Source organism: Juglans regia, chromosome 12 (genome assembly GCF_001411555.2).
Source record: "Juglans regia cultivar Chandler chromosome 12, Walnut 2.0, whole genome shotgun sequence".
Taxonomy (NCBI): domain Eukaryota; kingdom Viridiplantae; phylum Streptophyta; class Magnoliopsida; order Fagales; family Juglandaceae; genus Juglans; species Juglans regia.
The window spans coordinates 7,153,689-7,168,662 of NC_049912.1; the positions used below are offsets into that span (position 1 = coordinate 7,153,689).

General features: G+C 32.7%; 1 protein-coding gene across 1 annotated transcript; it reads left to right on the forward strand.

Moving 5' to 3' along the window:
• The first annotated feature begins 7,234 nt into the window (after window positions 1-7,234).
• Window positions 7,235-7,744, forward strand: LOC109010392 (uncharacterized mitochondrial protein AtMg00310-like). The gene has a single exon (XM_018991225.1). It carries the CDS (start codon window positions 7,235-7,237, stop codon window positions 7,742-7,744), a length of 510 nt encoding a protein of 169 aa, XP_018846770.1.
• The last annotated feature ends 7,230 nt before the right edge of the window (window positions 7,745-14,974 follow it).

Consider the following 14,974-nt stretch of genomic DNA (forward strand, 5'->3'; position numbering starts at 1 on the left):
TGAATTTAATTTTATAAAATATCTTTATAAATAAAATTTGATTATTTAGAGAAAGCAAAGGTACCTTACTTGAGAGTACCATGAAGTTGGCTTTAAATTTTGATATCACCCTCTAATTGACTTCTTAATAATACTTTTAAACAAAACTGGGAAGGTCAAATTCAATTAAATAGAAATAAATTAAATTGATTGATCTATCATAATTTGTAAATTGGTTATTTTAGTGGAAATAACGAAAATTTAAATATATATATAATGTAAGCCAAGCATTTAAAGTCATACATAAAAAAATTCAAAATACCAACTCATTGAGTATTTTTAATGAGAATATAATATATATGAATATATGAATATAAATCACCAGACTCGACACCACCAAATCTTTCAAATCTGACTTTTGTGGTTGAAAAGAAACAAGTGTGTTGCTTTCACGATCCGTCATATCGGAGTTAGTCCAAATTGTAATGTCTTTTTTCGCATCTATCTTACTACTTTCTTTTTTAGCTTCCTTATTATTAATTAAAAAAAAAAAAAAGTTTGTCTCTCGGACATTTGTTTGTAGAAGTTGTGTCATCTCTTTCTATGAAGAGTGAGGTTGAGTCTCTGTTTAGATAAAGAGTGTTGTCTCTTGGATGTTTGTTTGTAGAGAGTATCAGCAATAGTAAAGAACAAATCAATCACAAAAAGAAATAGTGTACTGGTGGAGCTCCAAATGCATTATTTTGGTTTATGATGTCATGTTTGATATGGAGACATCCCAGAATGTATCCGGTCATAGATATAAGTTTATCTGATGAATGAATGATGACAGTTTCCTTAAAAAAAAAAAAAAAGAAATAGTGTACTAGTGAAGCTCTAAATGCATTATTTTGGTTTATGATGTCATGTTTGATATAGAGACATTCCAGAATGTATACGGTCATGAATGTAAGTTTATCTAATAAATGAATGATGGCAGTTTCCTTTAAAAAAAATTGCATTTGTCCTCAATTATCTTTTATTTTCCTCTAATATTATCATCTACAAAAAGACAAATTACTATTTAGGAGTATAATCGGTTTGATCCGGTCTGGTTCGATCTCGAGGGAGTTACAAACCAAAAATCTCGATCCATTATTTTTGTCGGACCGGACCGCTAGCTATCGGTCTAGTCGGTACATGAACATTTTTTTCGTTGCATATATATAGTTAATAAAATTAAGTGATCTCTTTAACATTTTATATATGGTTAATGAATATTAAATAATTTCATTATATATATGGTTAACGATGATCTCTTGGATGAAAATTACATAATTAACTTATACAACTATTATATAAAATAATATATTATATATTAAATATTTAAATATATATATATGTATATATTCGGTCTGTCTTGGTCCAGTCTGGTCCAAAAACATCACATCTCGAGACCAACCAATAAGACTATCAGTTCGGTCCGATCCATTTTTCCAATCCAATCCTCTTACAGCTCTATTACCATTAAATTATAAGTACATGAAAATGGCAATATGTGGTGCACAGTCACAAATTTAATATAAGATATCCATTCCTCTCCTAATTTATTTTCTATTCAACTAAATGGAGAAAAGAACCACATTTTCTCTTTCTATTTTTTTACCCTTCTTAGTTCTTATTGAATAGGAGGATAAAAAAAATTAATATATATTTAATTCTATCATATTTTTGTATAAAATTAAAAAGAACTATTTCTCAAACACAATCTAAAATAATAATAATCTAATTTTGAGTCGTTTGGAATCGACTAAAATTAATCTGAATCGGCTTATTGAAGCAGTTTGTAGATGAATAAAAAAGTGCACCAAATTAGTTCGGTTTCAGACCAATTCAAAATTGAATCAATTGAATTGAACCATTTTTCTAAGTCGAATTGAAAAATTGAATCGAGTTTAATTTGAGTTTAATCAATCCAAATTCAAGCTGCCGATCGGATAACATTATTTATTTACAATCATACTCTTTGGTCTTAAAATGTCATGTAAACTTGATCTAATAATTTAAAACCAGAGGGGGCACAAGTGCTACTAAATGATTTATTGATATTTACCATCCATATTTTAAAATGAAATGGATTCAAAATTGAGCCAGCACCTTATTCACCATGCCCCTAGAAGAAGGCCAACAAGGTATTGATTAGTTTACACCGCAAATTAGAGTGGAGATGATTACCTACTAGTATCAACTTGATTCAATAGTATATCAATTCAATCAATGAAAATGAACAAATGTTTCATACATTTTTGGATACAACTTATAATTACTACCACATGCACGAGAACTAGATAGAAATATAGGTCTCGTTTGTTTACACATATGAGATGAGAATAGATGAAAAATTAAAAGTTAAATAAAATATTGTTATAATATAATTTTTTAATATAATTTTTATTTTAAGATTTGAAAAAATTGAATTGTTTATTGTATTTTGTATGAGAATTTAATAAAATTGTAATCATTAGATGAGGTGAGATAATATGGTTTGTGAAGACAAACGAGGCCGTTAGAGAACGTCGATTACATATAATTAAATCACTTCATACAAATACACGTTTTGTACCAAGGTAAAAATTATAAGATGAGTACTGTAACTACAAATAGATTACACAAAAAAAACTCACAAACTCACGTGGTTCCTTGGGTACGTTAAATCTACTTTATAATAAAAGTAATTTTACAATCTAATGAACTATATCAAATCATATCAGTTCGTGAATTTTTTTTTGTATAATCTCTTTGCAGTTAAAATATCTTCCTAATTACAAAGTCGCGGAGGGAACGAGCTTAATTAAGTACGTTGCACTTCCTGTCCTAATAATTACATTTTTAGAAACTAGGGTAATGAATACATCTATTCCATTGATAATTAACCCAATAATATTGCCAAAATTAGAATTCAAAGAATTAGTTATTTTGATAATTAATCTTGATTTCTTGATTACGGGACAAATATTGGTCGGAAGGCTTTAAGATTAGGATTAGGGAGTTGATAGCTTGGTTAGTGGAATTTAAATCTTTTGTTAGCGTCTAAGATAATGATAAGTGATATTTAGGAGGGAGATTGAATAAAGAGATGTGCACTATATTACTCTTAAGATATAAAGAAATGTGCAGTATATTCTATTGGAATTAAAGCTAAGAAATACTTTAGTCATAAAAATATTATACAAAAATAAATCTACATATTGACGTGACTTGATACAATATGTTAGATTGTAAAATTATTTTTAATATAAAATAGATCTAACGCATTACGTGAAACTACATCAATTTATGAATTTACTTTTATATAATTTTTTTTATATCTGTAATAATTTTTTAAACAAAATACTTTGTAAGTAGGTACGAGGCCAAGGGGCAAGGAGAGGCCTTGGCTCCCCAAGGCTCTGACCCAAAATTATAATATATATATATATATATATATATATATATATAATATATTATAATTTTGTTTAATTTGTATGTATAGATTCAATGCTCTTTATAAATGACCATGAGTAGTTTTTGAAAAATCGAAGCCTTGGTCTCCTAGTGCTGCTGAGGATTTTTTGTCTATTGCTGTGGGCAAGTTTATCTTCTAGTGTTTTGACGTAAAAGTTTTTCTAGTTTTCTAGAGTGCAATGGTGGTAGTTGAGAAGTGGAGTAAATTTCATTTGACTAAGGCTGAGCAAAAGGAAGTCTCAATAAGTTTCAATGATGATGCGGTGATCCAAAGGAGAGGGCAATAATGTTTGATTGGTCAAGTAGTCTCAGATAGATATGTCAATAAGGAGGCCTTCAAGTCCACGATGATGAAGATATGGAAGCCAAGAAAGGAGGTGGTGTTCAAAGAAGTTGGTGAGAACATGTTTCTTATGGAGTTTCTATGTGAAGAAGATATTCAAAGAGTTCAATAGGGCAGGCCACAGACATTTGATAGACACTTATTGTGCCTTACTTCTTTTGATGGTAGTGTAGCTCCAAAGGATATGGAATTCATGAAAGAATTTTTATGGCTTCAAATCCATAATATTCCTTTTGGTCGAATGACAAAAGATGTTGGGGGTGCAAATGAGCCCAGCTATACATCAGCCGGCACTCTCCACACACCGTGGTTCTTTTTTTTTTTTTTTTTAAACTCAACACACTAAGTGTGTTGAGGATGCAGCCAACAGTAGGCCAATGTAAATAATTTCTCGGTGCAGATTGGTAGTCTAGTAGGAGAGGTGATGGAGGTGGATGTTGATAGCAAAGGTGTTGGTTGGGGTCCATACATTCGAGTCAAGGTGGCTATTAATATTCTTCTCCCTCTTATGTGTAGCATTCTTTTCAGTATGGACGGTACAAAGTCGTGGGTCTCGTTTAAATATGAAAGGTTACCATCTTTTTGTTTCAAGTGTGATAGGATTAAACATGGTGGGAATGGTTGTGATGTGTCTGTTGGGTCTGGTTTAATACATTCTTCCTTTGAGAAGCAGTATGGTGCATGGCTTAGAGCTTCAACTGCAAGAGAACAATCCAACAGTAGGCATGGTAGCAATGGTGTAAAGGTTCAGTCTACTACACAGTCTTCTGATTTGCATGGAGAAGATGATGACATGGCAATCAATTAGGACATTAATGGGATGGCATCTGCTCATAAAATGCAGCCTGATATCCTAAGGGAGTTAAGCAAGAATTCTAGAGAAAATCAAGGTAGTTAAAGAGGAAAGACAACGGAAGGAGGCTGTAGTAATGCCAGCAATAAAGATCACCATGCTGTCAATGAGCAATTATAGAGAGAGGATTTGGCTCGAGGTGAATCTGAGTAGTTACAAAATGAGGTATTGGCTGAGGGGGAGACATTCATGGTAGTGGAGCAGGATGGTGTTATTAATAAGGAAAGTGCTCTAGAAGGGAATTTTGCCCAACTAAGTCCTCTGATTACGCCTACAGATCCTACTGAGGTGGAGCTTGGTCCTAGTAAGACTCGAAGATGGAGGAGGAAGGCACGTGTTCAAAATAAGGCTTGTTTCAAAATAAGGCTTGTTCAGGGGACAAGTCAAAAGGCTTGTGCACAAAGACTAGTAATAAAAGGCCTCGTCGAGGTGGGGGTAAAATGGAAAACCAGAACAAAAAATCTAAGCTCCTGATTAATGAGCTGATAGAAATTGATCATATAATGGCAGTGGCTGGTCTTCAACCCTGCCAAGATCAATGAGTTGCATGAGTTGGAACTGTCGAGGGGAACCCTCGAAATGTTAGAATGCTTAGTCTATTGACTATAGAGAAATGTCCTAAGGTATTGTTTTTAATTGAGACTAAATGTTCAAAAGTTAGACTCGAAGAAGTTAGAAGGTCGTTGAAGTTTGATGGTTGTTTTACAGTTGACAGTGTTGGATATAATGGTAGTTTGGCATTGCTTTGGAAATCTGATTGGACTGTTAAGGTAACTACCTACACTAGGTGGCATATTAGTGCTTTTGTGCAAGAGGAGGAAGAGGGCCCTACTTGGTTGTTTACTGGTTTTTAGAGTCATCCCTACACAGCAAAAAGGAACTCTAGTTAGGAACTTTTAAAAGTCCTTAAACCACCACAACCAATGCATTGGCTGTGTATAGGTGATTACAATGAGATTATCAATCAAGGAGAGAAGATGGGAGTAGCTTACAGGCCCTATCAGCAAATGAAAAATTTTCGACAAGCTCTTGATGTTTGCACTCTGCATGACTTAGTTTATTCTAGTCAAAGGTTTAATTGGTCTAATAACAGGTATGGAAGGGCTTTTACAAAGGAAATTATAGATAGAGCTATGGTTAATCAATAGTGGTAGAACTTGTACCCTGAGGCCATTTGTACTATATTACCTGCAGTTAAATTTGACCATTCTCCTTTGCTGGTCAGTTTAATAACTCTAGAGGGATGAATAGGGGTTAGTTTGTGTTTAGATATGAGGCTGTGTGGGCTGTTAAAGAGGATTGTACAAAGACAATTTAAGTGGCTTGGAAAAAGGGTAATGGGGTTGGTTTTGCAGATGAATTGTTGAGACAAAAACTAGCATCTTGTCAAGCAACCTTGTAGAGATGGAATTCTAGCAACAAGAAACAGGAATCTCAAGATATCAGAAGAGACATGTCTATGATTAGTGCTCTGCAGGATCATGGTCAAGGAGAGCATGTTGAGCTGGTAAAAGAACAGCAGATGAATGTGGAGCATAAATTAGAAGCTGAAAACATAAAATTGAGACAAAGAGCAAAGCAACATTGGCTGAAGGTGGGGGATAGGAACACCTAATATTTTCACATGGAAGCCACACAAAGGAGAAAGACTAATGCAATCAAAAGCATTAAGGACTTGAAAGGCAATGAGTTCTCATATCAGCAGCAGATTGGAGTGACTTTTACCAAGTATTTCTCCACTCTATTTACCTCTTCTAACCCTTCTCGATTTGATGAATGTTTGTCTGGCTTACAATTCAAGGTCTCTCCCTATATGAATGAGCATCTGTTGACCAAGTTTACTAAGGAGGATGTGAAGTAGGTAGCCTTTCAGATTAATTCATTGGGCTCTCTAGGCAAACCTGCTCATTTCTATCAAAGCTAATGGGAGACAGTGGGGAAGGATATTACCAAGTGTGCTTTTCATTTTTTGAACCATGGTGGAAGCTTGCTGGGATTAGTGACACATATATTGCTCTCATTCCAAAAACCAAAAACCCCCAAAGAGTGACTGATTTTAGACCTATTTGTCTATGCAATTTAGTGATTATTTCTAAGACCTTAGCTAATAGACTGAAAGCAATCCTTCCAGAAGTTATTTCCTTGAATCAAAGTGCATTTGTACCTAGTAGGCTTATTAGTGATAATCTCCTAGTGGCTTAAGAAACTCTCCACTCCTTGAACTCTAGGATGAAAGGGAAAACTGGTTTTATGGCACTCAAGCTAGATATGAGCAAGGCTTATGATCGAGTTGAGCGATCATTCCTTGAAGCTATCATGCTCAAACTTGGGTTCTCTCAAAGATGGTGCTCTCTGGTAATGGCTTGTATTACTTCTGTTTCATACTCTATCATGGTTAATGGTAAAGCTCAAGCTAGATTCTCACCTACAAAGGGTTTGAGGTAGGGTGATCCCCTCTCACCTTGTTTATTTTGTGTGCTGAAGCCTTGTCTTCTTTATTATTCCAAGCTGAGCAACATGGAAGCGTAACCTATGTTCCTATAGGGAAGGCCCAATACAAATAAATCACTTATGCCATGGGAATTTTTCTGCTGCCTCAGACCATTACTCAGAAACTAAATATACTCTTGAAGAAGTTCTGGTGGAGTTACAATGAAGATCATTCCAAGATTCCATGGGTGAGATGGGACCAGGTTAGTCTATCAAAGGATAAAGGAGGGTTGGGTTTTGGAGACTTTAGAAGCTTCAATGTTGCTATGCTGGCGCAAGGTCGGAGGATGCTTCAAGATCAATCTTCTCTTCTGGCCCAAGTGTTTAAGCAAAAATATTATAAGAATGGTAACCTATTGGAGGCAAAGTTGGGTTTTAACCCATCCTATGTATGGAGAAGTTTGTATTTTGGTTTGAGGTTGCTTAAGAAGGGTCAGTTCTGGACAATTGGAGATGGAAAGAAGTTGAAGATCTGGACTGACAAGTGGATACCAAGGGATTATGCTCCTAAGCTGTTATCTCCAAATGTGTCAAATGATAGTTATGTTTGTGTTTCGAATTTAATTGATCCTTATATGATGAACTGGAATGTCTAGTCTTTGAATTCTCTGTTTGAGCGATTCCTATTAGTAATTCAAACCATTCCTATTAGTAAGGGGGGAAGGGAAGATAAATTGGTTTGGCAACCCACGAAAAATGGGATTTTCTCTATGAAGCGTGCTTACCACCTGCACAAAGATCATGAACCTAAGGCTACTGGTGAGACTTCTTGTGGAGAGCACTTTGAAGAATGGAAAGCTATATGGAAACTAAGGATCCAGAAAAAGGTAAAAGTATTCATATGGAGAGCATGCAAAGAAGCCATTCCTACTTTATCCAATTTAAAGAAGAGGCATGTTGTGGAAGTGGATGACTGCAAAGTGTGTGGATTAGCTACTGAAACAACAGGTCATGTGCTATGGGATGCCCAACCACTAGGGATGTGTGGAGCATGATTTGCAGAAAGATTTAGAAGATGACATTTCAAAGTGATTACTTTTGAGATATATGGGAGCAGATGACTAAATGTTTGAAACCTGATGAGCTCGAGGAAACTGCAGCTATAGCAAGATTTATATGGTCCAGAAGGAATGAAGTCATCCATGGCAAGGCATTTAGACATCCAATGACACTGTCTCAAGCTGCAAAAGGTGAAGTTTTGGCATACAAAAATGAAAATAGTCATGTTTATATAGCAAAAAACAAAATTATCCAACCTCAAATTAAAAAATCATGGTAGAAACAAAATGAGGGAGTTTATAAAGTAAACTGGGATGCTGCTACAAAATTTTTAGAAGAAAGAATTGTCATTGGAGTGATTGCTAGTGATTCCCAAGGGCAGGTGATTGGCACATTACAAGCTCTCAGATCAATAAACTGTGATTCTTTTACTGCAGAAGCTTATGGTTTCCTATTAGCTGCAATTTTCTCCAAAAGATGGGGTTGTCCAAAGTTGTATTTGAAAGGGATGCTATGCAAGTTGTTTCGATGGCAAACAAGGCTGAAACGAATTTTAGTTTAGTTGGTCTATTAATTGCAGATGCTAAAGGAGTACTAATAGCCCTCAGTTCATGGTCTGTTATTCATACAAGTAGACAGACAAATATGGCAACACATATTTTGGCACGGGTTGGGTTAAATTTTGTAGAAGACAAGTACACATTGGAAGAAATTCCTTTATGTATTCAATCCACTGTAATGTCTTCTGTTATCAATGAAATTCAGTTTCATTTTAAAAAAAAATGCTCTTTATAAATATTCAGTAATAAGAGATATGTCTTGTAAATTGTCAATAATGTTTTAATAAAGTTTTCTTATATATCATTAAATTAGAATTTAGTCTCATTTAAACCGGCCGGCAGTATATTGGAGTCGATCAAAGCTGTAATGTGAACTCAAGAATATATTTCGTAGACAGAAAAAATAAAGAATAAGCCTCATTTGGTTGTTAAACTCATCTAAGTTCTAATCAGTTCAGTCTAATTTTAAACTAAGTCTAACATCTAAACACTAAACTCTCAAATTACTAAAATCATCTCAACTTAAAAACCTCTTTACACGTGGGACCTATAACATTTTTCAATTTAACACTTATTTATACGTGAGACTCATAACCTTTTTTAATTTCTCATAAATACATCTAAAGTCATCTTAACATCAAAACACATTTAAACTTATCTTAAGTGGATCACATAAAACTTACTCTATCATCTCAACTCACTACTATTTATAAAGAACTTAACTCAGTTTAGCATCTAAACGCAACTTAAATCAAGAGATATTTGGTTTGCTATTAAACAGAGCCAGCTCAATAGATTTTAAGGCCTAAGGCAATAAGTTAAAACGGGACCTTTTTCTTTTATCAAATTAACTAGGTTATATCCAAATATATTTTTATTTAAAAATTATTCTTCTTGCTTTTTGAGATGCAAAATTACTAATTAAATTTTTATATTCAAGTTTTTCTAATATCTCCTTCTCGATTGATAATATGGCTTGTCCATTTAACCTTTTCCCCAAAATTGTTGATCTTAGATAAGATTTTATCAATTTTAATTTTGAAAAACTTATTTTTGCAGAAGTAACAGTAATAGATATTGTTAATAAAATTATGTAAGCGATACATGCATTTGGAAAAGAATATAGTCTTTTTATATAATTTAATATATCAATAGGAGTGCTTTCTACTAGTGGTAAAATTTCTTTTAAAACTTTTAGTTTAGAAAATAAATCTAAACCATCAATATCATATTTCAAAAATGTTTCACGACTAAGACAATTTTTTTGCAAACTACCATAGTCAAGTGATTTCAATTTCTTGATATTAAATAGAAAACCAAAAATATTTTCATATATTTGAAATTGTTCAAACCTGTTTTGAATTGAAAAAATTGCTTGATCTACTATAAATAAGAAATTATTAATTTTAAAAGATTCTTCAGCAAATTGTGTTGTCTCTTCATTAATATTTTCATCAAACTGTTTTATTTCTATGAATTATTCGTTTTGCTCTGAATATAGGTTCTATTTCTATACTAATAGCAATATCTTTCAATAAAATCATAGCAGATTTAAATAAGTTTTCTCTATAATCTTGAAAAAAAAGAAATAAGACATTTTAACTGATCAATGGCAACATCTATATGCATATCTTTGGGTTGCAGACTTTCACTTACAGTATTGACTGCAAATAATATATGACATCATATGGTCATGCCTAAAATGAATTCAAAGTTATCAACTTCATATGCTACTAAACAATTAGCTTCACCTTTTGTTTTAGGATCTTCAATTATTTTTTCTAGTTGTAATAAAGCTTCTCTTATTTGTGGAGTTTGGAATTTTATTGCTTTGATACTTTCAATTCGACTTTCCCAACGTGTTTGTGAGAGTGGCTTAAGAGTTAGAATCAATACATTCTCTTGCAAAATATTCCATTATTTTCTTGATAAATCTTTTCATTTTGTCCTCGAAATGGAAAATTATTTTTACCAAGGGTTTTTACTACAACAACAATTCTCAATAACACTTTTTTCCAATGATCTTTTTCTTTGTTAATTTGTTCTTGGACTTTTTTGTCAATTGTTTTATTTCTTAACAATCTCATTTCTAAATCAAGCCAAGAGTAATGTTAGTAATATACTCATTGGTTGTTTCATGGCTTTTAAGCTAAGCACTAAGATTTTTTCAATAATTAGTTCATTCATTAGCTAATTGGCTTATACTAAGCTTTGAACTAAACAACTTGTAGAATACTCTATTAAAGTCTTTTGAATACACTAGCCATTTTCTATCATATTTCTCCCCATTTGATAAGTTTCGTATAAAATATATAGTGGAAAAATGTCTAGAGTTCTCATGCTTAGGAAAGTTTATGTCGCTATATCTAACTGGACAATTTTCTACTAATAAATCTCTTAATTTTGTATCAACATATTTCCATTGAGCAATGTCATAAATATTTGAAGGAATAAATCAGATATGTCCTCAGTATTTTTATTTTCTTCTATATTTTTCCCAAATTCTCCAATAATAATATTAGCAATACATGCTTGAGCACTATCCTCAGATCCTTTTTTTTTGGGTTTGATGTGTTGTTTCATTATCTTCATATCCCTTTTGTTATATTTCTTGATTTATTTTGTTATCTTGTGGTCTTATTTGGTGTATTTCTTGATCAATTACAAATGTTTCACTTAAATTTTCTACCATATTTTTTTAATTGGTAGTAACAAATTTATTTAAAAATCCTTTTTGGGATTCAATCATTTTTTTTTTTTTTTAAGTTTCTCATATCCAGATGCATATTTTCTATTAGATATATTTTCTAGTAGAAAAGAACAATATCCAGTATATAAAATCTTACTATGCTTATGAATATTCTAGAATAAAATAAATATTAAAATAAAACAATAGAACCTGATTTAGCAAATGAGATTCACTTTTATATAACAAATGACCTTCACTTTTATATAAAATTATTAATCTACACAATAAAATAAAATATCTTAATGTTAATATCCAAAATCAAGAAACAAATTATACACTAGAATAGCTAAAAGAGAAAGAAACAAAGTTTGAAAAATAGTCCAGGAATAGATGGCCCATGGGCCATGTGAATTGTGAAAGCTATGGTTGATTGAAGTCTTGAAGAAGAAGACAAAAAACAACTAAGGATGTTCTACAAAACAAGACATTTACTAGGCTCTTTTATTGTCACAAAACTTCACTATATATATATATATAAAACAAAAACTTCATTGTATATACAAACTGCAGATCAGATTAATCAGCTTTACTTGTTTTACCTTCGTCACCAAAGCACAACAAAGCTGCTCAACTTCCGCCGGTGCGATTGGAGACAATGGAGAGGTTGACAGTGACAAATACAAGCAAGATGGATGCAAGAGAGATTAGAAAATGGAGACTGGAGTACAAAAGCAATGAAATAAAATTTGTCGATTTCAAGTATAAAAGGAGAGCTTTTGAGATGTTCTGTTGGATTTTTTTTTTTTTTTTTTACTTTGAAGAGAGATTGGAACCATTGAATTTACCGTCATTATTGTGACTTTTGGCTTTTCGAAGGAAAGTTGCAGAATCTATGTAATTAAATAAAAATTTATATTTTTTTTTATAATTGTTAGTGTCTTTATTTTTTATCGTGGAGTTGAAAATTGATTTTTTTTTTCAATTTTCAATGTTACCGTCTCTTTGTTTAGTTTAGATAATTTAATTTTTTTAAAACTTTTTTTAAGTAATTATTTTTTTTAGTATTTTCTGAGGCCTCCTTCCACTATGGGACCTTAGGTAACCACCTAACTCGCGCTTATGGAAGAGCCGGCCCTGCTATTGAATTATAGCTAGAGTGAAAGTCTAGAATATTCTTAGATACAGTTCTAAGATGTGCAAGTCTAGCTCGCGCACTCCCTTTGAAAATGAGTAAGATCTACTAATAAAAAAATATATTTTTTTTCATATGGATCTTAGATTTATTCACTTTTTTCAAAAAGAGTGTGCAGAGCTTACACACTCTAAGACTGTAAATATCATTCCTTAAAAAATTATATCCTGAAAAAATATAATCATCATAGAATATGACTGTCAGAGAATATACCATTAAAATATTTGAATGTGGGAGAATATAATCATTGAAAAATAATGACAAGCTACAATCATTAATAGAATATATTCATTATAAAAGTAATTGTTTGTAAATATGACCATTAAAAGTATAGTAAAGAAGGGAGGGACTGTTTCTTTTTCTAGATAGAGAACCTCTGCCTTCTTTCTGGAAACTCTTCAAATCCGAAACAAGCCAGAGGGGGGGTGGGAGCTTCAGCTCCACCCCCTCCCTCCTCCTCCTCCTCCTCCTCCTCCTCCTCCTCCTCCCAGCCCAGTTTGTTTGTTTCTAGTCTATGTTTTCTTTGATTTTGTGTTTTTTTATTTTTTTCAGGCCAAATAAAGGAGAAGCGCCGTTTGGAGGTTTTTCGCCAACGAATACCACGCGCCCCACTGGGGGATTCCTTAGCTGCCAATCTGTCAGACTACTGAACGTTGAGTCAAAAGGAGCTGCGTGTCCCCTACAAGTGCGAGTCAAAGTAAGCGCGAGTCATCTGTTGCTGCCATGCGTGGCGTTTCTGAGGCCAGCAACTCCGGTACCTTCAAGACCGACTGCCCAACATACTCCTAGAGTAGTGTGTATCCTTCACGTGCCATTACAACCTCTTTGTCCAGTGTATTTTTAGTTTTTGAAGTGTTTTTTCAGTGTCTATAATTTTAGTTCTTTTTTTGTATTTAGAAATAAAAGAAATAGGCTATTGGAATTTTGTCCATAGCAGGAGATCCCCCTCCTCTTTCCTCCTCTTTTGGAGGATGGGGGTGGTGTTTCCTTTTCCTCCTTTGGAGGATGGGGGTTGGATACCCTTTCCTCATTTGGAGGTGGGGGATAATTATCTTTGTTTTTTTTTACAGAGAGTGATACTCTCAGACAAACCAGTTTTGTTAGTAGAGAGTTTCTAGAAGTTAAGACAATGTCCATTACAAAAAAATTTGTGTGCAGAGAAGCATACAACAAATGTATAGTTTGGCTTGAATTTAGAGTTTGTCTCTGTATTGACTAGTCACAGCTAGCGGTGTAAAAAAAACTAGTGAACCAGTAAACCGAACTGGACAGTGGGTTTGGTCCGATATCAAGTTTGGTTCGGTACTTCAGTCCAATACCGACTTTGTTTTTCTTAAAACAGGTCAAAATCAGTTCAGTTCCCGTTTTTCTATTTCTAAATATGGATCGGACCAAACCGGACCACTTCATATATATACATTATAATTTTTTATATTGTATATAATTTATATATATAATATATTATTATAAATAAAATAGTTTTGTATTATATGATAAATTACTAATTATGTAATATTAAATTTTAAAATCTTATATCACTATAGTCTATAATACAATTATAATATACTATAGTATTATATATTATAATATACTATTATATAATATAATATATAATATATTAAAATAGGAAAACCGTACCAAACCCGATTGGAACGGGTAAAACCAGAAGTACCAGTTTAGAGGGTAACCGGTGTGGAATCGGTTCTTGAAAATATAAATCCAGTGCATACCAGTTCGGTCCCAAATTTTGTCCAAAACCGGATAGGTTACACTCCTAGTCACAGCTGTAACTTCTTTCATGAATAAAATGAAGTCTATTTCCTATATATAAAAAAGAAAGAAATAATAAAAAAAAGCTTTAATAAAGGAGTAGAAAAAGAATATATAAATGATATAGGAAAATAATAATGCAGCTATTGTAGAATGCATTTAAATAGAGAAGGAAAAAGTAATTTTGTTCCATTGATTCCGAAATTTAGGGAATATGCTAATTTTGAACGTTCTTAAGAACCCTTTTAAGGTAAGCCACACCATACTTGAAAACCAATCCGGAGTGGCCACACCACCTTAGGAGCAACCTTAGAGACTGTCATATATAATCTTTGGGACTAGTACATATGCAACTGCAATCATATTTGGATATAGTGTTTTTCTCTATCTAAATTATACAAGTCTTAGGTCAATCTGGTTCCTAATTATAACATTATGAACTAATTAATTATCAAAATCATTAGTCAATGAGGGATTAGTTTGTTAGAAGAGCAAAAGTTAGGGTGTAAAAAATGTTCTATATATATATATAGATCAATTATTGGAGCTTACAATTTAATCGGTTTCATCAACTAACCTATGAATGAATTATTATATTTTGCAATTTTATAAATAA